The sequence below is a fragment of the Molossus molossus genome, unplaced genomic scaffold (genome assembly GCF_014108415.1).
Source record: "Molossus molossus isolate mMolMol1 unplaced genomic scaffold, mMolMol1.p scaffold_m16_p_18, whole genome shotgun sequence".
In the NCBI taxonomy this organism is placed as follows: domain Eukaryota; kingdom Metazoa; phylum Chordata; class Mammalia; order Chiroptera; family Molossidae; genus Molossus; species Molossus molossus.
Window position 1 is genome coordinate 9,893,863 of NW_023425353.1, and position 21,365 is coordinate 9,915,227.

General features: G+C 41.5%; 1 protein-coding gene and 1 pseudogene across 1 annotated transcript; one reads left to right on the forward strand and one right to left on the reverse strand.

Annotated features, from left to right (window-relative positions):
* Window positions 1-932: 932 nt before the first annotated feature.
* On the forward strand, window positions 933-19,562 carry PSMD6 (proteasome 26S subunit, non-ATPase 6). The gene is made up of 8 exons (XM_036266684.1): window positions 933-1,158; window positions 1,893-2,098; window positions 6,114-6,259; window positions 6,521-6,740; window positions 6,856-6,964; window positions 12,859-13,027; window positions 18,885-18,962; window positions 19,362-19,562. The coding sequence occupies exons 1-8, from the start codon at window positions 1,014-1,016 to the stop codon at window positions 19,456-19,458; spliced, it is 1,170 nt and encodes a 389-aa protein (XP_036122577.1). The 5' UTR covers window positions 933-1,013; the 3' UTR covers window positions 19,459-19,562.
* LOC118633115 lies at window positions 3,882-4,469 on the reverse strand (annotated as a pseudogene).
* Window positions 19,563-21,365: the final 1,803 nt, after the last annotated feature.

Genomic DNA, 21,365 nt, shown 5'->3' on the forward strand with positions numbered 1-21,365 from the left:
CATTTGATATTAAATATCCAAAAATTGTAAAATGTTCCTTCCTTTGATCGATTAATCCTGCTAAGGGGAAAAAAAATTTGCAAACTACAAAATGACCGATGCATCCAACAGTGTTTATCTCAGCAAAATCACAATGCTGGCCAACCAAAGGCATCTCTAAAGTAGGGAAAAGAGTAAATTATGGTAAATCCACTAGATGGAATTTCACATAACCATTACCAATTCTGAAGCCACTGTAGCAACGTGAATAAAAAGAGGCTGAAGAGGCAGGGGGGCATGGGACAGACTGACATATCCTGTTTGTGTGTGTGTGTGTGGGGGGGGGGGCGGGAAGAGATAAACCAAAGAACTTACATACTTACACGCATAGCCCATACACAGACAATAGTGTGGTGAAGGCCTGGGTGCGGGGTAGGGGCTGGACTGAGGGGACTAAACGGGGGATGGGGTGGAGAAGGAGGGACATCTGTAATACTGCCGACAATAAAAAACATTAAAAGAGAAAAAGAGAGATTGAAATGCAGGCATACAGTGATTGAAATTATGCATAAACGACATGCTGCTGTTGCATTAAGCCTGGAATTCCGGGTGCCGTTCTAGAACAGCGGAAGGAACGTGGTTTGTAGAGCTACAGGTTTTCATTCAGACATTGCTACATAGTTGCTACATACGTTCGGTCGATCATGTTCCCTAACCTCTTTGTGCCTTAACTGTCTTATCTACAAACTGGGAAGAAGTTCAGGAAATGGAACTTTAAAGTTGGGCCCCACCTCGGGGACTCGCGGGATGGAGACACGGGACAGGGACCGTCAACTGCAGCTGGGGGCGGGCGCGCGGGCCGGGCGAGGCGTTCCCGGAGGCGTCCAGCAGGGGACGCTGCAGGTGGAGGCGGACCCGGGACCGGAAGCCGGGCTGGCGACGGCCGGGCGCATTCCGCCCGCTTCCGTCGCCGCCGCGGCCGTTGGTCCTCGCTGAGTCGCCGTCTGCACTGAGCCCCTGCCGCCGCCGCCGAGATGCCGCTGGAGAACCTGGAGGAAGAGGGGCTGCCCAAGAACCCCGACCTGCGCATCGCGCAGCTGCGCTTCCTGCTCAGCCTGCCGGAGCACCGCGGGGACGCGGCCGTGCGCGACGAGCTGATGGCGGCCGTCCGCGACAACAGTGAGGCCCGCGCCAGCCGAGTCAGCGGCCTAGGCCTGGGCTGGCCCGCGCCCCGCGCCCGCGGGGCTTTTCCCGACGGGGCTCCGGCCCCCGGGACCCGCTCGCGGGTCCCCGAGACCAGGCCTGGCTTCTTCCACCCTCAGGGCCTTTCTTTTGTTGGGGTGACTTTGGGGACCCCCACCTTGGTCTCATCGGGGTCTGCCCGCTGTGGGCCCTTCCCCTCTGAGAGCAGCTTGCGGGGAAGTCCTGGGGCATTGAGCTCCGTGCCAGGCACAGGACAGCGGCTCATGACTTACTGTGGGTGGCGGTGGTCCTGGGCTGGGGCCGGGCCGGCGGGGGACTGGGCTTTCCGGCTGCAGGGGAGGTGTGGGGCGGTTCCCTAGCCCTGCGGAGCAGTCTTCGGCACTGGCCTGTGATACTTTGACAGGCGTGTCTCAGTGTGTGTGTGAACGAGCTTTCCCGTTCCTTGCCCGAAGACTGTCTTTGAACACAAGTCGCCAAGAGGCAAACCGAGGATTGCCCCTCACAGCCTAGCAGAGGTTGGCAGTGCCGGGGTTGACCCTGGTGCAAACCTGCCAGCAGCAAGCATTTGCGTGTTGCCCAGCCCTTTACCAAGCGCTGCCCCATTTCTTCCTGGTCATGGGTAGGAGGCTGGTGGGAGAAGTGGATGGACACTGACTTCAGGGTACAAAAGGGTCCCATTCATAAGTCACCTCCCTCTTTTTGGCTCTCAGACATGGCTCCTTATTACGAAGCCTTGTGCAAATCCCTTGACTGGCAGATGGACATGGACCTGCTCAATAAGATGAAGAAGGCAAATGAGGAAGAGTTGAAACGTTTGGACGTGGAGCTGGAAGATGCAGAGAAGAATCTCGGAGAGAGTGAAATCCGGGATGCAATGATGACAAAGGCGGAGTACCTGTGCCGGATAGGTGACAAGGTGAGTAGAGATGGTTCTCCCTCTCTGTCTAGTCTAGAATGGGCACTGCTGTAGGTTAATAACGTCTTATATTTAAAATCATCTTCCTTTTAATAAAGGTACGAAGGTAACATGCTTCCCTGAACTAGTGAATCAGTACAAAAATGAATAAAGAAAAAGTAGTATTGCTATGCCCTTTTTATCACCCGCCCCACAAATAGCAGCCAGGTGTATTCTTCCCCATCTCTCTTCATACCGATAAAAACATAAGTAAACAAGCAGAGCGTTTTGTTTTTTTACTGCTTTTACAAAATTGGGACCATTCTCAGTAGTTAACTTTTCTCACATATCTTGGTGGGGAAGCTAACCAAATAAATAAACTCATTACACAAGTAGTAAGTAGTCTTCTCATAAGGAACTAAAACATTATAGTTCATGTTAAAGCTCTAGTTGTTCTTTTCCTTATCCGTACCTCCTAAAAGATAACCTTTTTAGTTCTTTTATTGTTCATTTACAGGCATGTATATATACCTGTGGAGATTAGGCAGTATTGTGTTTAAATTTTAAAAAATAAACAGTGTATTCTTATTCTTCTGTTTACTTTTTTCATTCAGCATTATTTTTGAGTGATCTTTTCAGGTTCATGTACATAAATATTGCTCATTCCGGTTTATTGCTAGCTAAGTCCATTGCAGGGCTGTGCCACAGTTTACTTAGCTATTCAGCTATTGATGGACATTTATGTTGTTTTCAGCTGTTACAAGCTGCTGCTGTAAAAACATGCTTGTATATGCACCCTTGTGTATGTATACTAATGTTTCTCTAGGGTATATTCTGTGAAATGAAATTGCTGGGACAAGGAATAATTTTTATCTTAGTATGTGTGGCCAGTTCTTCCGCAAAGCAGCCTGCCTGATGTATTTTCCACTATTGGTGCATGAGAGATACCCAACAGTATTGGATCTTTAAATTTTTTTTTTAATCCTCACCAGAGGACATTTTTTACATTTATCTTCAGGTAGAGGGGGAAGACGACAGGGGGTTAGAGAAACAGAGAAACATTGATGTGAGAGAGACAGACACATCGACTGGTTGCCACCCACACAACCCCAACCGGGGCCGGGGACGAACTGCAACCAAGGTACATGCCCTTAGCAGGAACCGAACCCGGTACTCTCTGGTCCGTGGGCTGACGCTCTAACCACTGAGTCAAACCGGCCAGGGCTGGATCTTTAAATTTTTTAAAAATTCAGTCATTGTATAATAGTGGTTAAGAGGATGGTCTTTGAATGTCCTTAATTTCAAACATCGCACCCTGAGTATTTAGATGATAGATGGTGGTCTATATATAATGATGGTCTTTTGGATCACAGAGGTTCTATTTCCGGGTTCCACGGTTATGATTTACCGGACCCTCAGTTTCCTCATCTGTAAGATAGGGATAATGATAGTTCCTACTTAAGAGGATTAAAGATAGAAGTAAAGAGCTTAGACTAGTACCTGGCACAACGTGCTGCTTAAATGTTAAAATAAATTTAAAACACGTTTTCTTCTTCTGGTTATAAATTTAAGAGTTGGTCATGGTAAAAATTTGGAAAATGCAAAACACTTAAAAATGAGCTAATGGTTTGTGTGGGTTTTTTTTAGGTTGTGCGTCTGTGGTTTGGTTTTAAAGAGGATATAATTCATTATTACATATAAATGAGAAATATATAGTCATGGAATATTGAAATAAAGTTGGAGAAAAAGGCACTGCAAAAATTCAGGAGTAGAGAGAATAGAGTAGTAGTACTTTTTGGCTTGTTTTATTTTTAATGTAGGAGGAAATGGAAATAGGTATTACTTTTCAGATGAAGATTTCTGTGAGTTGAAGCGATTAATGTTGGCTTGTTTTTCCCTCATCCAAAGCAGTCTTTCTTTCATTGGCTTCTGGGGATGTGTTTAGTCTCCCACTGTGTAGAGGTGATACATCAGGGCCACAGCCAGTGCTGAGATGGCCGGGACCACCCAGGTAGTTGACCAGCTAAGATTAGTCAACTGTAGTAATAAGATTTTTTGAAGGCTTGGTTATTTTTGGTCTATCATCTGGCTGCAGCTCCCCAGTGATATATGTTTTAGACAATTCTCTAGCATCTGGGGAGGCCTGACATCCTAAGTGTTCAGTAGCATCATCCAGCTTGCTGTCAAAACACTTCTTTCCTATCAAGGTGCTCCTCCTAAAATTTGGTCAAATGGTACACCTTGTGGTGCCGGACCAGCCAGGTGCTCTTACAGTGGTGGTTGTACATCTGGATCTCTTCCAGGACGTAGTACTTGATGGCCTTGTCCAACAGCTTGGCCATTTTGGAACGCAGCGAGCTTCAGGCCGCACAGACACCGCCCAAGCCCACAGGAACACGGTGCAAGTCTCAGTGAGCCAGGGCCAGGACATCCCCTGTGTCAGAATGAGAATGATTTTGGTTCAAGCCTTGAGGAATTTCAGTGAAAACATGCTTGAATTGATATCAAGGAGGTTATAAATTGGTGATGTTCTAATATTGTACGTTTTTCAAGTAGCATTATTCTAAAAAGACAAAAAACAAAAAAACACCTTTTTTTTTTTTTTACTTCCTGTTTGTTCATTTATTTTTAGAAAGAGAGAGGAAGGGGGAGAGACAGACGAGACAGAAATCAATTTTTGTTGTTCCACTTATTTATGCACTCATTAGTTGATTCTTGTATGTGTCCTGACTGGGGATCAAACCTGAAATCTTGGCGTATCTGGAGAACGCTCTAACCAGTTGACCTACCCAACCAGGGCCCCTCCTGTTTACTCTGGTTTGTTTATTTACAATTACTAAATAATGGACTTAATGGATTTTTATGATTGACTCTGTTACCCCTGATTATAGTTATTCTTTATGATGCCCAGTTTGTTACAAAATTGTTCGTGGAAGCTCCTTCAAGAAGGCTTCTTTGTGTTTGTGACATGATCTCAGTCATGCAGCAAGATGACAGGCTCACCTGTTATTTTTTCTCTCTGAATCTGGAATCATCTATTTTTCCTAGGATCCCTGGTTTCTTTTAGAAACCAAGATTTGAGTGCTTGGTGTGTCCATTACTTTCCTGCCGGTCCCTTTTATAAATTTATGAGGCTTAACTAATAATTACATAAAACAAAGTCAGATACATACTAGAAAGTAACAAGTATAAATACGTGATTTTATCCATGTTGATGTTTTAAAGCAATGCTACATTTACTGCTGGATGTCTGTGAGATTCCTGGCAATTTTTTTTTTTAATCCTTACCTCAGGATATTTTTCCATTTATCTTCAGACAGAGTGGGAGGGAGGAAGGGAGAGAGAGGAGGAGGAGGAGAGACGAGAGAGAGGGAGAGGGAGAGAGAGAGAGAGAATGAGAGAGAATGAGAATCGGAAAGAAAAAGAAACATCGGTGTGAGAGAGGCACATTGATTGGTTGCCTCCCGCACGACCCCGACCAGGGCAGGGGACCAAACTGCAACCGATATGCACCCTTGGACGGAATCGAACCCGCGACTCTTTGGTCCACACGCCGATGCTCTAACCCCTGAGCCAAACCGGCCAGGGCCACAATGCTACATTTAAATACTCAGTTGTGTTCTAATACTCATTGACTAAGATAAAATTTTTATTACCCTTTAAGTGATACAAATGATAACTTAGAGTAATTTTAAAGTAGTGTTGTAACAGTTAAGGAGAAAAAAATTGAGTATGTGGGAAAAAATAGAAACAATTGTGAATAAGTTATGAATGTTTTTCTATATTCTAGATATGCTTGGGCATGTCCGATGTGTTTTTTGTAATTTATGCAAGTGGAGAGAATAGTATAATGAACACTTGTGTGGTTATCACCCAGCTTCAACAATTAACAATTCATGGCCATCTTATTTTATCTCTATTCCTATCTATACCACCCCATACCCACCCCCAACACATTGTTTAAAAAATCCCAGACAGCTGGGAGCTTTTGAAACTTTTTATCTTTTCTCACCTATTGCCTTGGTTCTCTTGACAGGAGGGTGCTCTGACAGCCTTTCGCAAGACATATGACAAAACAGTGGCACTCGGTCACCGACTGGATATTGTGTTCTATCTCCTTAGGATTGGCTTATTTTATATGGACAATGATCTTATCACTCGGAACACAGAAAAGGCCAAAAGGTAATTGTTAGCAGTGGGGATATATTCCCTCTAAATTATGATGCTGTAAACAAAAGATTAATGTAAGAAATTTGTCTATTTCCTTTTTACTACAATTACTAAATTTGATCAAATAATTGATATATTTAGTGAAATATTTTCTTTAAATGTCCTTTTGGTTCGAGTAGTTAAAAGTTGTTTTCTCTTTGAAAATGATATAAAAAGTTGTAAAAAGTGGCGTTGTCTTTCTAGATTATGACCTTACTGATTTTTATTTTATAGCTTAATAGAGGAAGGAGGAGACTGGGACAGGAGAAACCGCCTAAAAGTATATCAAGGTCTTTATTGTGTGGCTATTCGTGATTTCAAACAGGCAGCTGAACTTTTCCTTGACACTGTGTCGACCTTTACGTCCTATGAGCTCATGGATTATAAAACCTTTGTGACTTACACTGTCTATGTCAGTATGATTGCCTTAGAAAGACCGGATCTCAGGGAAAAGGTAACCCCTGAAACTTTAATAATTCATATTTAAAGATGATTTCATGCTTTTCTAACTTACATAAAAACTGTTAAAGCGTTTTTTGTTTTGTTTTGTTTTGTTTTTTAATTCCTAGGTTATTAAAGGAGCAGAGATTCTTGAAGTGCTGCACAGCCTTCCAGCAGTCCGGCAGTATCTGTTTTCACTCTATGAATGTCGGTACTCAGTTTTCTTCCAGTCATTAGGTAAGGACAGAGTTACTCATTTTGATTATCTGTCTTCATCTTAATCCTGATCCTCTTGTCAGAGAACCTAAGGTGACTTTTCACATATGTGAAAAAAAATAGTGGGCAGATAGCTGTAGGTTTTTGATCAGTATGGCTAACACTTTTGTCCATTTTGTGATCTGTTTTTATACAGCTCAGGAGATAAGATTAATGCTTACATTTTTAAAAGATTATTAAAAGAAGAAGAATGTGTGACAGAGACCTAGTGGTTCTCAATGCCAACGTACTTAGTGACTGGCCCTTTGCTGAGCCGGTTCAGAGGCTTAAGGTGGTATAAGACAGAGTGGACAAATGTTTCTAAATACTGAGTTTTATGGGGAAGTATGTGAGGGAACCCTGAATTTCCTAATGGGTTGATGTTAATTGGGTCTTGAATTCAACAATGGGTTATTCTTTATGCAATAGCTAGAGCTTTGTGCTGATCTGCGGATCATTTTCAAGGGCTCTAGGTTGAGGAAATACTGTGTTGAAAATACTTGTGGTGGTCCTCCAAAGCTAGTTCACAGTGATCCTACCTTACATAAATTTGCTTGTTTTTCTGTTCCCAGCCAGGCCATTTGGTTTCCTATCGAGGAGCACAGATTACTAAGATGATAAAAGAATTAATTACCTTGCATCAGGTCAACCCAGGGGTCCTTCCCAAATGTTTTTCCTAAAACTTAAAGAACTTGACATTGACATACTTCTCTTGTTAATGCTACCAATTTCAGAAAGTATTTGGTTAACTGGTTAGGTACATTCACAAAATTGGGGTGGGAGGCACCACAAATGATGATGGTTCTGTTTTGGAGTGGGTTTTGGCCCAGTGTTGATGGAGTACTTTCTCGATGCATACATGTTAGGCAGCTTTATGAGAATTCATACTTTTTAGCTCATGTAATGTGGGAACGGGGATTTTCAGGCATGCTGACTCACTTGCTCGGCCTTGCCTTCTTGTGTATACACAGATGCACTTGCCCACAAGGTTGTATCGCAGAATTGCTCTTCTCCTTTTCTCATGCTTGTGGCTCTCCGGTCACATGTGGAGCTTTTCTCTCTCCAGTCAGAACAAATACCTTCTCTGCCCTTGTTTTATGCCCCTTCCTCTTCTTACTGAGATATAAATTACATACCATAAAATTCACCATTTCAAAGTATAATTCAGTGGTTTTAGTATGTGGACAAGGTTGTGCAACCATTACCACCAATTCCAGAACATCTCCATCACCCGAAAGGAAACTTAGGCATTAGCAGTGACTTCCCATTCCTGCCCCCAGCCCCTGGCAACCACTAATCTTTCTGTCTCTGGATTTGCTTATTCTGGACATTTCATATATGGCCTTTTGTGCCTGGCTTCTTTCACTTAGCACAGTGCTTTCATGGGTCATCCATGTTGTAGCATGTATCATATCAGTGCTTTATTTAGTTTTATGGCTGAATGGTACTCCATTGAATGGATGTACCATGTTTTGTTTATCCATTCATTAGTTGATGGATATTTGGATTGTTTCCAGTTTTTTGGCTGTTAGAAATATGCTATAATGGCCTTGGCTGGTTTGGCTTAGCAGTTAGAACCTTAGCCTGCGGTCCAGAGAGATTTGGGTTCGGCTCCCGCTAAGGGCATGTACCTCAGTTGCAGTTTGTCCCCGGCCCTGGTTGGTTGTGCAGGTGGCAGCCACTCAATGTGTCCCTTTCACATCAATGTTTCTTTCTCTCTCCCTCTCTCCCACTCTATTTGAACAAAAAAATGTCCTCAGGTGAGGATAAAAAAAAGAAATAGCTATAATGAACATTCATGGATAAGTTTTTGTGTGAACATGTTTTCGTTTCTCCTGGGAACATACCTGGTAGTGGAATTACTGGGTTATGTGGTAACCCTTTGATTAATGTTTTGAGGAACTCTTCCAAAGCAACTACACCATTTTAAGTCCCACCAGCAATGTGTGAGAATTTGGATTTCCCCACCTCTAATACTTTTTATTGTACCTTTTAATTATAGGCTCTTAGTAGGTGTGAAGTGATACATTGTGATTTTGATTTGTATTTCTCTGATGACAAATGATTTTGAGCATGTTTTTGTGTACTTATTGACCATATATTTCATTTTAAAAACTCAGCATATTGTTTTGATTTTATCCCCCCTAGAAATTTTTATTTATTTATTTTTATTCTCACCCGAGGACATTTTTCCATTTTTTTGTTCAGATAGAGTGGGAGGGAGAGAGAGAGAGAGAGAAACATCGACATGAAAGGGACACATCGAGTGGCTGCCACCCGCACAACCAACCAGGGCCGGGGACTAACTGCAACTGGGGTACGTGCCCTTAGCGGGAACCGAACCGGGGCCTCTCTGGACCACAGGCCGACACTCTAACCGCTGAGTCAAATTGGCCAGGGCCCCCCTAGAATTTGTCTCTTCTGCTAACTCGAGTTATTGGGAGCAGACTTTTATGTATTTTTAAAAATATTTGTAGTGACCCCAGCACCAGCACAGCCTTGTATCTTATTGACTGCTCTGTGTAAATGTCTGTTGCGTTAATTAAATCAATAATTTAAGAGAGCCCTGGCCAGCTATCTCAGTTGGTTATATAACCATTTTAAGAGTGATGTCATGATATGCCAAGGTTCGATCCCCAGCCAGGGCATATACAAGAAACAACCAATGGCCCTGGCCGGTTTGGCTCAGCGGTTAAAGCATCGGCCTGCGGTCCTGAGAGACCCGGGTTCGGTTCCCGCTAAGGGCATGTACCTCGGTTGCAGTTTGTCCCCGGCTCTGGTCAGTCGTGCGGGTGGCAGCCACTCGATGTGTTCCTTTCACATCGATGTTTCTCTCTGGTTCTCTCTCTCCCTCCCACTCTACCTGAACAAAAGATGGAAAAATGTCCTCGGGTGAGGATTAAAAAATAAAGTAAAAAACAACCAATGAATGCATGAATAAGTGGAATAACAAATTTATGTTTCTCTCTCTCTCTCTCTTCCCTCCCCTCCTTCCCTCCCTCTCCCCCACTCTCCCTCTCCCCTAAGAATAATAATAATGATAATAATTTAAGAGAAAAGTAGAGAGGTGCTATCCTAGTGTAATGAAATTGGTGACTTTTGGAAACCTCTGAATGGATAGGGCATTAACCTCCTCCCACTCTGCCCATCGCCATTAGCAACCTTCTATTTCAACACTTTTGGGTGAAACTTTTTATCTTTTATAATTTTATACATTTCTCAGATATTTTAAATAAGACAGGATAGTTAAATTTTCTTTACATGACAGAGTTATCTATTTGTATTATTTATTCTCTGTTTTTGTATAGTGAGACACTAGGATTTATTTGGTCTTGAAGACTATTCGCTTTTCCAAATATTCATAGACTGTGTGCTTTAAAATATTTCATATGTAAAAAGAACTAGCATTTGTTTTGGGGTAATACCCGATTGTTTTTAAAAATTAAAAATAAACTGAGAACGTGAGAGATATTGTATCCCAATCCTATCTGCAAATTCATACATACATTTACTCCCATATAACATTCTTCCAGGATGAACATTTTAAGATTTTGTTATATATCCTTCCAGACTTTTTACTCATTTATATATACTTTAAAAAACAAAACAATGCAAAAACAAAACAAACCAAAAAAACCCCACCAAGGTTCTATGTACACGTGGAAAAATTTCAGACATGGTATAGAAAAGAAGGCCTCTACCCTATGATTGCCAGGCTCCGTCCCCTAGAGTCCGTTGCTGTTAGCAGGTTTCAAGTGTGTCCTTCAGGAGCAACAATATCCAGAGCACATGAAACACCTTTAAACGTGTGGTTGTATTTTACATGCTGTTTTCTAAGTAGCGTTTTTTTCTCTCCACAATATAATGTGTTTATATTTTCATGTCACTATACAAATAGGTGGTGATTGAGTCAGTATTTTTTTTTTGTTAGTCCTCACCTAAGGATATTTTTTCCATTGATTTTCAGAGAGTGGAAGGGATGGAGGAAGGAGAAGAGAGAGGGAGGGAGGGAGGGGGAGAGAGAAATATCCATGTGAGAGAGACATATTGACTGGTTGCCTCCTGCATGTGCCCCAACCAGGGCTGGGGATCAAACCTGCAACCCAGGTATGCACCTTTGACTGAGAATTGAACCTGCCACCCTTCGGTGCACGAACCAACACTCTAACCACTGAGCCATGTTGGCCAGGGCAAGTCAGTAAGTATTTTTAAGTGGCTGTCATTTGTCAGGCACTGAGTATGTGTGTAGTGGCAGATAGTGCAGGTCTTGCGCTTTGTAGCTTCCATTTGTTTAAAGGACCTCCTAATACTTTATTGTATTAGATGTGGCATACTTACCCTCTGATTAAAAGTTAGGTGTCCAATTTTTCCGTTATAAGCAAACTTGTTTTGAACACTCATTTACAATTCCTCTCTCCCACTTCTGCTTGTTATTTCCTTAGGAAAAAATTCAAGAAAATGAATTTTGCGAGGGATGAATACATTTCATCTTGATCACTGTTGTCCTCCAGATACATTATGCTGGTTTACGTGAATACAGTTTCTGCTTCTTTACCTTAACATCATTTGAGAGAGTGTCCCCTCCCCCCATACCATTGGCCAATTTGAGAAGAGAAAAGTAATTTTATTGATGTTTCATGCTTTTTTTGTGGCCAAGGGTAGTTTTCTCATTGTATTTTTTAGTCTTACATGGCACATAAAAGATGAAGATTTTATGTTGTAAAACATTCTGTCTGCTTTTGTTCTGTCGGTTTTCTTTGCCATATTTTTTTCCAACTTTATTGACATATAATTGACCTATAATAGTGTGTGAGTTTTAGGTGTATAACAGTGGTTTGATATTTTTGTATTTTTATTAGTGAGAATAAGCATCATCATCTATTTAGGGCCATTGATCTCCATGTTGCTAAATTGTGTTCCCTCATCTGCTTTGATGTTGACTATTCTTTGCTTCTTGCCATGACTTTATGGCTTCATCCTTTGTTAGATCTCAGTACTGACTGCCCTAGACTTGGTTGTTGCCCTTTTCTCTGTCTTCATTCTGTCATCACATACTTCTAGATGGTATTGATTCCCAAATTCCTGCCTCCAGCTTCAAACTTCCATTGAACACCAGACCAGTGCCTCACTGTTTCCTTGATATCTTCACTCACTAATAGGTGAATCTACTTGAATACTGCCAGCAAACCCCTCCCACCCCACACTTCTTCCAAAAAAACCACCTCCAAAAACAAAAACAAAGTCTGTTCTCCAGGGATTTTTATCTTGTTCAAACCAGACACACAAGTATATTCTTGATTCTTTTCTCTCGCTTACCTTCCATATCCCTGTAGCTGTCTCCCTGCTACATTCTGAATCTGTCTTCCTTTGTATTCTTGAGCTTAGCCAGGCTCTTCCTGCCTTGGGACGTTTGCATCATTTACACTGCTCTGTGTCTCCTGCTGTCTGCTTGGCCAGTTCCTCAGAAAGGTCTTCCCTGTCCACCCCAGTCCAGAGGAAGGCCGCCTAGTCGCACTCCATCATGTCACTCTTCTTCACAGAATTTGGTAGTCGCTGGAAATGTCTTGTTTATTGGTTTCTCTCTCTGCTATTTGAAAATCTAGTTTCTGTGGCAGCAGGGATCTTGTCTTTTGATTTACTGCCATATCTTCACTAGAGCAGTGATAGATTATAGTTATTCAGTAAAATAACTTGTACTTGTGTGGCTTGCTCATTAATATCCTATGTACATTTTACTGTTAATTAATCTTTTTCTAGGTGACTTATAAGAGCTCTTTATAGATTAAGGCTGTTAATTTTTATTGTGTTATAAATATGTCCTCTATCTGTTTATCGGAAAGGCAGAGTCTTCTAATTTGTCATCTTACTCATCGCAGCTGTCGTGGAGCAGGAAATGAAAAAGGACTGGCTCTTTGCTCCTCATTATCGATACTATGTGAGAGAGATGAGAATCCACGCGTACAGCCAGCTGCTGGAGTCCTACAGGTCATTAACCCTTGGCTATATGGCGGAAGCCTTTGGTGTTGGTGTGGAATTCATCGATCAGTAAGTTTAAATAACATGTTCATTTATTTTTAAAGTTACCCTTTGATGTATGAATTTGTACATTTTCTCCCTGTTTACATTGCTTCTCTCAATTATACAATAAAATCTAAGAATTTTTCTTAAATTATTATCAAAACAGTTATAGGTGTCATCCCTGCCTTCATGATACGCCCCTTCTATTAACAGTTATAGGGAGGCTAAGTGATTTTGCAAAAGGTATTAGACTGTCAGCTGTTACCAAAGTAGTCTTCTGCTCCTTCTTTCTGCACCACACTGCCACGACAGGAATGATGCTCAGACCTCTCTCATATTTCATATTAGGTCATATTTCCTCTGGTAATGCCTTCCAGTTTTTAGGTTGCTGCAATTCTGGTCAAATCAGTTGTTAAATATGGGGCTTGTAGCTTTTGAATGAATGATTTCTCAAATACTTACTAAGCCATTGCAGCATGGTTCGCGTTGTTTTAGGTCCCTGTGGACTTTTATTCTAGTTGTAGAGGAGAGACGGCAAGTAAGCAAATACATTTCTAAGGTCATTTCACATAGAGATAATAAGATGGAATTGAAAGGTGTGTGGCTGCAGCAGTGGTGATGGGAGGAGGATAGGAGTTGTGTTGGGCCTGGTATGCCATAGTATGGAGCTTGGGTTTTTTTTTTCCTCTCACCCCAGGACATTTCTGCATGTATCTTCAGATAGAGCAGGAGGAAGAGGGAGAGAGAAACATTGATGTGAGAGAGACACATTGAGTGATTGCCACTCACACGACCCCAACTAGGGCAAGGACAAATTGCAACCGAGGTACTAGCAGGAACCGAACTCAGGACTCTAGAGTCTGCGGGCCAACGCTCTAACCACTGAGCCAAACTGGCCAGGGCTGGAGCTTGGATTTTAATCTCAATGCTTCGAGGAGCCATTGAAGACGTCGAAGCATGGGAGGGATGTGATTTCATGCTGTCTCACATGGACCAAGAGAGTGGCTGTTCAGTACTCACAGAGATGTTACCTGGCTTGGACGAGGGCAGTGGGAGTGGAGTTGACAAAGAGACATTCAGAATGTGCTGTCTTTTAAATGTTACGGTGTAGTTTTCAGTGGTCCACAATGCAAAAAAGTGGTGTTTATATACTTATGTTAAGTGAAGCTGCATTTCACTTAAATAAGACCTTTTTCTTTTAGTGATTTTTTTCCTGAAATTTTATGAAAAATTTCAAACATGCAAAAAATTTTGAAGAAGTGCACAGTGAATTTCCATATGGCCTTGATTCTTTGATAACATTTTGTTATATTTGCTTTATTCACATATTTTTTAACTATTTCAGAGTAAGTTTCAGGCTCCTGTTGATTTTATCCCTAAACTCTTTAGCATGTATATCAGTATTTGTTTATGGGCTGGTTTATTTTGAGGTAATATTTGCATTCAATGAAATGCACAGATCTTAAGTGTAACTCACACTCCTATGGGAGCCATCACCAGAGATACCCTCATTCTCTTCCTTTAAAGAAAAAAGGCAGTGATAGTATTTTTAACAATTGTTTTAACAATTATCCTTACCAAAGTAGAAGGCTGGTATCCCCAGGTTGATTTTGTTGTTTCATTTCTGAATTAACTAGTAGTTTGTAAGATTTGTCTGGTAACCATGTGAGTTGGTTACTAGGATGGGGTTGGCCATTATGAATGGTTTTCATGAATCAGTGGCAAGAGTGAGCAAGTGCATGAAAAGGGGGATTGGCCTGTCTTATTCTATCTGGTCCATGGACCGACGCTCTAACCGCTGAGCCGAACCGGCCAGGGCGGCCTGTCTTACTCTAAAATGCCTGCACTAAAGAGGTGCATGGCCTTGGTCAGGTGCTGTGCCCCCTCAGTTTCTTAACTGTGATACGGAGGTGATAAAGCCATCACTATCTGTGGGCAAAACGAAGCTCACATTCAGTGTGGTATCTGAAGCGGGACAGTGCCGTTTAGGTACGGTGCTGTTTTCTCTAAGTCATTACAGTGACATTGGAATTTAAGGCAGGTAGCACATTTAAAGGTAGGTGGTATTTGAATTGTTTTTTCCTTCATTTTCTAAGACCAGCTCTAGAGACAAAGGTTGTACCCCTCAGTTCTAATTGTTGTTACCTAGAAAGGTCTTGTTTTAAATTTTTGTGGTCTCTGCTTCAAGTCTGGATTTTTGTGAAATTTTTTTTTCCTTCTTAAAAACTTATTTTAGGTGAAATCTTTTTTTTCCCAAAGGGCTGTTTTAGTAAGTTTGAACAGTAATTCAACATCAATCTTCCATTTCCAGACTCAGTAAGATACTGTTAGAAAAGGGAAGGGGCCATTAGTTGCGTAAACACTAATTCTGTTGACACGTTTAAGGTTAGAAATCATGTCCATGGGTTGTGTTCCACAGTTTTGTTGGTAGGTCTTTTGTTTGAAACATATTTATTCTAGAGGTTCTGTTTATTCAGTAAATCCTCAGTTCATCATTACTGGCCATCTGTGTATGGGGCACCATGCTGAGGGCCTGGAGCAAAGCAAGGCGAGGGAAGATGAGTCAGCTCGGGACATGTTTGATTAGCACGTTAGGAAATGAGAAAAGGGTAGTTTGGATCTAAAGCAGGGAATGTGCCAAGTTAGGGGTGTAGGAAGTAAACTTTGTTGTAAACCAGAAAGGGTCAGAATGAGCACACCTGCAAATCAGTGTTTGCTCCAAGTGCCTGAGTAATGGACTCGTCCACAGACGGCTTCTTGTGGGCATTTAGACTGGATGTCATTGCATATTTAGGCTTTTTATAGGAAGTGGAGGCACAGCAGGGCTTTCCAGATAGAAGATATTGCACAAATACATTTAGGGATGTGTTTGAGAAATGAGTGGCCTAGTTGTACTGGGTGGAGTGTGTGGTGGGATGTACAGGGAAGGTCACTGAGATAAGCCTGGAAGGATACTAGGTTGCATCTAACGTGGGGTCTCCAGTGCCACACTAGGAGTCGGAGTGTCTTCGCAGTTTTCATTTACCCTCCTAAGCTGGTCTGGTGGTGATGGGCTGGAAAAGAGCAGCTGGGTTGTCAGCAGTCAGGCTCTAGAACGGTTTCTCACCTTCTTAGTGCCGCAGTTCCTCACGTTGTCTGTGGGCGTATCTGCGTGTGGGCGGACCCACCTGGAGAAGGATTGAGGACGGTGTCTCGGTTCCTAAGACCATTGGAAATGTGTGTTTTCCGATGGTCTTAGGTGATCCCTGTGAACGGGTCGTTCGACCCCCAGGTTGAGAACCACTGCCCTAGAGCTCAGCAGAGGGCATTCTTGAGTTAAGAGTTTACTTGTAAGTCAAATCCAGTGTTTTTCTCTGTATCTTGCTGCCTGGTACAGTGATACCTCGGTTCTCGAACGCCTCGGATTTCGACCAAATCGGTATTCGACCAGGAGATTCGAGAAACTTTTGTCTTGGAATCCGAACAAATATTTGGAACTCGAACTTCCGAGATGAGCTGAGTTGAGCCGAATGGCGTTCATTGGGCCCAGCGCGCCTTGCTCGCGTCATCAGTGTGAGTGCAGAGAGAGAGTCACGCTTTGTGGAGAGAGTCATGCTTTACACTGAATTTAACCCTTAGACATACTGTACACTTTTATTTCTTGTTGAGACTTATGTTTTTCTACATATTATATACAAATTAGGCCAGTAAATAGGCATTTTCTGGGGCTTGGAACGAATTAATCCAGTTTCCATTATTTCCTATTGGGTTTCATTGCTTCGGTTCTCGAACAATTTGGTTCTCGACCGTCCTCCTGGAACGAATTATGTTCGAGAACCGAGGTATCACTGTTCTTGTATCTTGTTCCTAAATCAACATCAAGATGCTTCTTTAGAGGTTTTCTTCCCTGTTCTATAGATTTGGGTAGGAAAGAGAACTGGTGATGATTAAACTTAATTGTGTAGTTTTCTCTGTGTACTTCAGTCCCAGAGTAAGAATTGCAAATGGGTTTTGCAGCTGTGGTCTATAGGTGCAATGTTTTCCTGGAATAGGAATATAAGTGAGTTCAGAAACAAGGCTGATCTTGTTTAATTTTTAGATTTTACCTAAAGCGACTCAGTTATATAACTCAAAAACTAGCAATTGAAAGACAGAATGGACCTTGTAAGCACCTGGATCAAAATACATTTAGATTGAATTGTAAAGCATGCTTATAAACATGTTACAGTTCTTGCTAGTTTAGGATAACCTCTAGCTTAAAAATCTTCAATAGCATAACTTAATTTGAGGCGTGGTGGGTCTTTCACCAGTGACTAAGCAGTGGCAACTAGTTATGATACTGATCGTTTCTTTCACAGCACAAATCAAAGCAGCACACTCTCCACACTTCATCTAATGGTAGTGCTTGTTCTTCAGTAAGTAGAGGCTTGGCGTTTGCTCTGACCTTCAACAGTGCATTAGTCTTTGTTCTGCCCAATACGGTGGCATTTCATTGTAGCTTTAATTTGCAGTTTTAATGAGTGAGATTGATCTTTTCATGTAAATCCTTAGCCCATGTTTTAATGAGTCATTTGTCTGATTTGAAGTATTTTCTAGTTTATACTTCAGACGTCTTTTATCCAGGTTTTGATTTTCAGGTTTTGGTGGTAATGTCCTAGGTAGAAATTCTTTTCACACAATGAAGTTTATCAGTTTTTCTTATGTGGTTTCTTAGGCTCCCTCAACACTATTTATTAAGCCAACTTTCCCCATTGATTTTCATTGGCACTTTTGTTAGAAATTTTATTCTTTTTTTTTTTTTTTTTATCCTCACCTAAGGATAGTTCTCCATTTTTTGTTCAGATAGAATGGGAGGGAGAGAGAAACATCGACGTGAAAGGGACACATCGAGTGGCTGCCAACCAGGGCCGGGGACAAACTGCAACCGAAGTACACGCCCTTAGCGGGAACTGAACCCGGGTCTCTCTGGACCGCAGGCCGATGCTCTAACTGCTGAGCCAAACTGGCCAGGGCAGAAATTAGATTCTTAAGATTTAGAGTCTCTTTTCTGTTGGTGTTTATGTGCTTAGATGAAGATGTTTTGGTATCTGGGAGAAGAACCTGGTACATAATTTTTATTTGAAATCTGATTTTTCTTGATTAGAGGACTTGCTATATGAATCTCTAAATTTAACACAATTTTACTACAAATAGATTTTTATTTTAAAGGAGTCATCTTTCCATTTATTCTCTTTAGTAGCATAATAGAGCTGTCTTCATGTAGCTTTTATACATTACTAAGCATTTAATTTTTTTCCCGTGTCATAGTGGTAGGCTGTCTTTGGAGAGTTTCACTACTGATGCTGGTTTTTGAGGTATATGTGTAGCCATTTGTTTAAATAGCTATCTTAATTATGAAGTTTGGGTCATGAGTGGATATAGACAGTCAAATACCTTTCCACATTCACCACAGGTAAACGCATCATCTTTGCTTTTCTGGTCCTAGTTTATTGTAGCATATTATTTTTTCCCCTTCATGCACTGAAGGATTTTGAAAGTCCTACGACTTACCTGTTCCTTAACAGTTAAGTTGAAGGAAACTGGGCCATTTAATAAGTGCCCCCAACCTCCTGGTAATCCTGTTATGTCTAAAGACTTGATGTGAATGGTTTCATTCTTTGACAGCTAGGCTCCATCTGAGTATGAGCCTCTAGGGTCATGTTTATTCTGGCAGATGACTTAATCTTTGGGGATAATCCTGTAATACACCAGAGATCTTCTCAACTACTACATATTCAATAGCTAGGGATTGAGGGGAACTAAATGTTACCTTGTAAGATAATTGAACCATGTACTTAGTGCACTCTATACTTTTCTATGATTCCTCGATAAGGTGGATGCTAAAGGCTTTTTTTTTCCTCAATAGGGAACTCTCCAGATTTATTGCTGCTGGGAGACTGCATTGCAAAATAGATAAAGTGAATGAAATAGTGGAAACCAACAGGTACATTTTAGTTTGTGTATAATTTGTAATATTCCCCATAATAAGGGACACTGTTATTTTCCCATCACCATTTATCCCCCTTCCTGCAGTCACCACACTGTTGTCTGTGAGTTTTCTTCTTTGCTCAGTCCCTCCACACTCCTTCCAACTGCCACCCCCACTCCAGAGCTGTCTGCCTGCTCTCTGAGTCCGTCTCTGTTTGCTGGTAGTGCAGTTTGTTCAGGAATTCCACACATGAGTGAAATCATATGGTACTTGTCTTCCTCTGACTGGCTTATTTCACTCAGCATATCTCACTTAGGGAACTTCTTAAGTGCCTTCTTTTAAAAGTAGGTCACCTATTGTTACAGAGTAATGTGACTAGTAAATAATTCATTTTTTTCTTGAATTTATTTATAGACCTGATAGCAAGAACTGGCAGTACCAAGAAACTATCAAGAAAGGAGATCTGCTACTAAACAGAGTTCAGAAACTTTCCAGAGTAATTAATATGTAAAACCATGTAAACAAATGATTTTCTTTGGAGATAAATATTTGGAATTTTTATAGCTTACTTCACTATGTGCCCAGTTCAACTGTATAAAATAAATACGGTGTTTCTGTCCATTTACTTTTTTCTTAATCATATCTACATTAAGCATTGGGTTCTGTAATGTTAAAACATTGTCACCTTTATGTAATTTAAACCTCTCTGGTTTATGGTATAATGGGTTACAAGTAGAAGCTAATGGTACCTGAGTTCAAATACTGACTGCCGCCTCCTCGGCGAAATAGGGAGAATTAATGTAAGCCCATCATTTCTTACCTTTAAGCCTCCTGAATTTTAGAAAGAAAAGTACATGCTATATATTGTAGACCAAACCAGAGTCTCCCACTTAGTGCACAAAAGACATAAGATACATGTGTCCTAAGCTTTCCATCAGAAACAGGTAACCGCAGGAGATGGAAAGTTACTCTTTCGGAGGCTGCCATGAGCCCGAGTTCCAGAATGAGCCAAGGCAATCTCGGTAAACACGGGTATAAAAGGCCTATACAGATATTGGCAAACAGAACCATAGTAATAGCGGTGAGGAAAACAAAGTTGTTCCTTGTTTTTTGTTTCCCCAATTACAATATAAACTCTGAATTCGATGGGGATTAGTGCTATGAATAAAGAAATATAAAACCTGATAAAGGAGACAGAGTGAAATAGGGTATGAAGGGCTGTCTTCTGTGGGGTGTCATAGACGGCCTCTGGTAAGGTGACATTTCAATAAAAAGGAGGGAGGGAGAGACCATGCAAAGGGGAAGAAGGATGGAAAGTCTCACTGGAGGTTTCAGCAGAGTAGTGGCCTGATTTGACTTACCCTGTGTCACTGGCACACAGCTGGGGGGGGGGCGGGGGCATCAGATAATGAGGGCATGGACTGTAGAGGCAGCTGGATACGCTGAAAGACTGGAATGGGGGAGAGGAGAAAATTAGTCCAGGATGATCCCAGGTTTTCTGAATGGTAACCCGGACAAGAGCAGTTTTGGTAGAGGTGAGTTTAAATGGTGGGAAATGTCATTTTATTGTAAGAGGAGGGAAGCATGAGGCTATTTTTTATTTAAGAGCATGTTTATATGCTGATGGGAATTATTAAAATATTAGACTGAAAACAATTTGATAGTATTCAACATTCATTTATGATAAAAAAAAAACGGGTAAATTAGTAATAGACTTGCAAATCCTGCTTTAATGCAAAACTGATACTTCTTGGTGAAGTATTAGAAGCATTACCTTAAAAGTCAAGACTGGCTGTCTCTATTGTACTGAAAGGGCCACTGATTTGCCAGGGAGCGGTGTGACCGGGGCTATGCTTCGAAGGCGTTTCCCTGTAGGCCTGCTGGTGGCTGGGAGGCGGGAATGCTGGCTGTGCCTAAGCGTCTGAGCGTGTGCTCTTACAAGGGTTCTAAAAGTGTTAGTATAAAATCCTATTAGCAAGGATCACTGTCATTTCTTGAAGAAACTAAGAATATAAGTGCCCTTTAACAAAACCCACAACCCTATGATCTGTTAAATGTTGGCACTGTGAACATACTGTGTTCCTTGTGTCCATTTAAAAATAAGCAGAATTCAAAGAGAGCAAATCGACGCACTGCAGTTCATGGTAGAGGGAAAAAACTAGGATCGAAATGTCATTTTCTTGCCCAGCCAGTGTGAATCAGTGGATTTGAGCATCAGCCCATACACCAAAGATTGGTTCAATTCCCAGTCAGGGCACATGCCTGGGTTTCAGCTCAATCCCCAGTAGGGGGCGTACAGGAGACACCCAGTTGATGTTTTGTCTCCCATCCTTCCTCTTAAAAAAAATTAAAACATTTTTTTAATGTCAGTTTCATAAACAACCCTTTCCCTCAACTCCCACCTATCAAACCACTTGC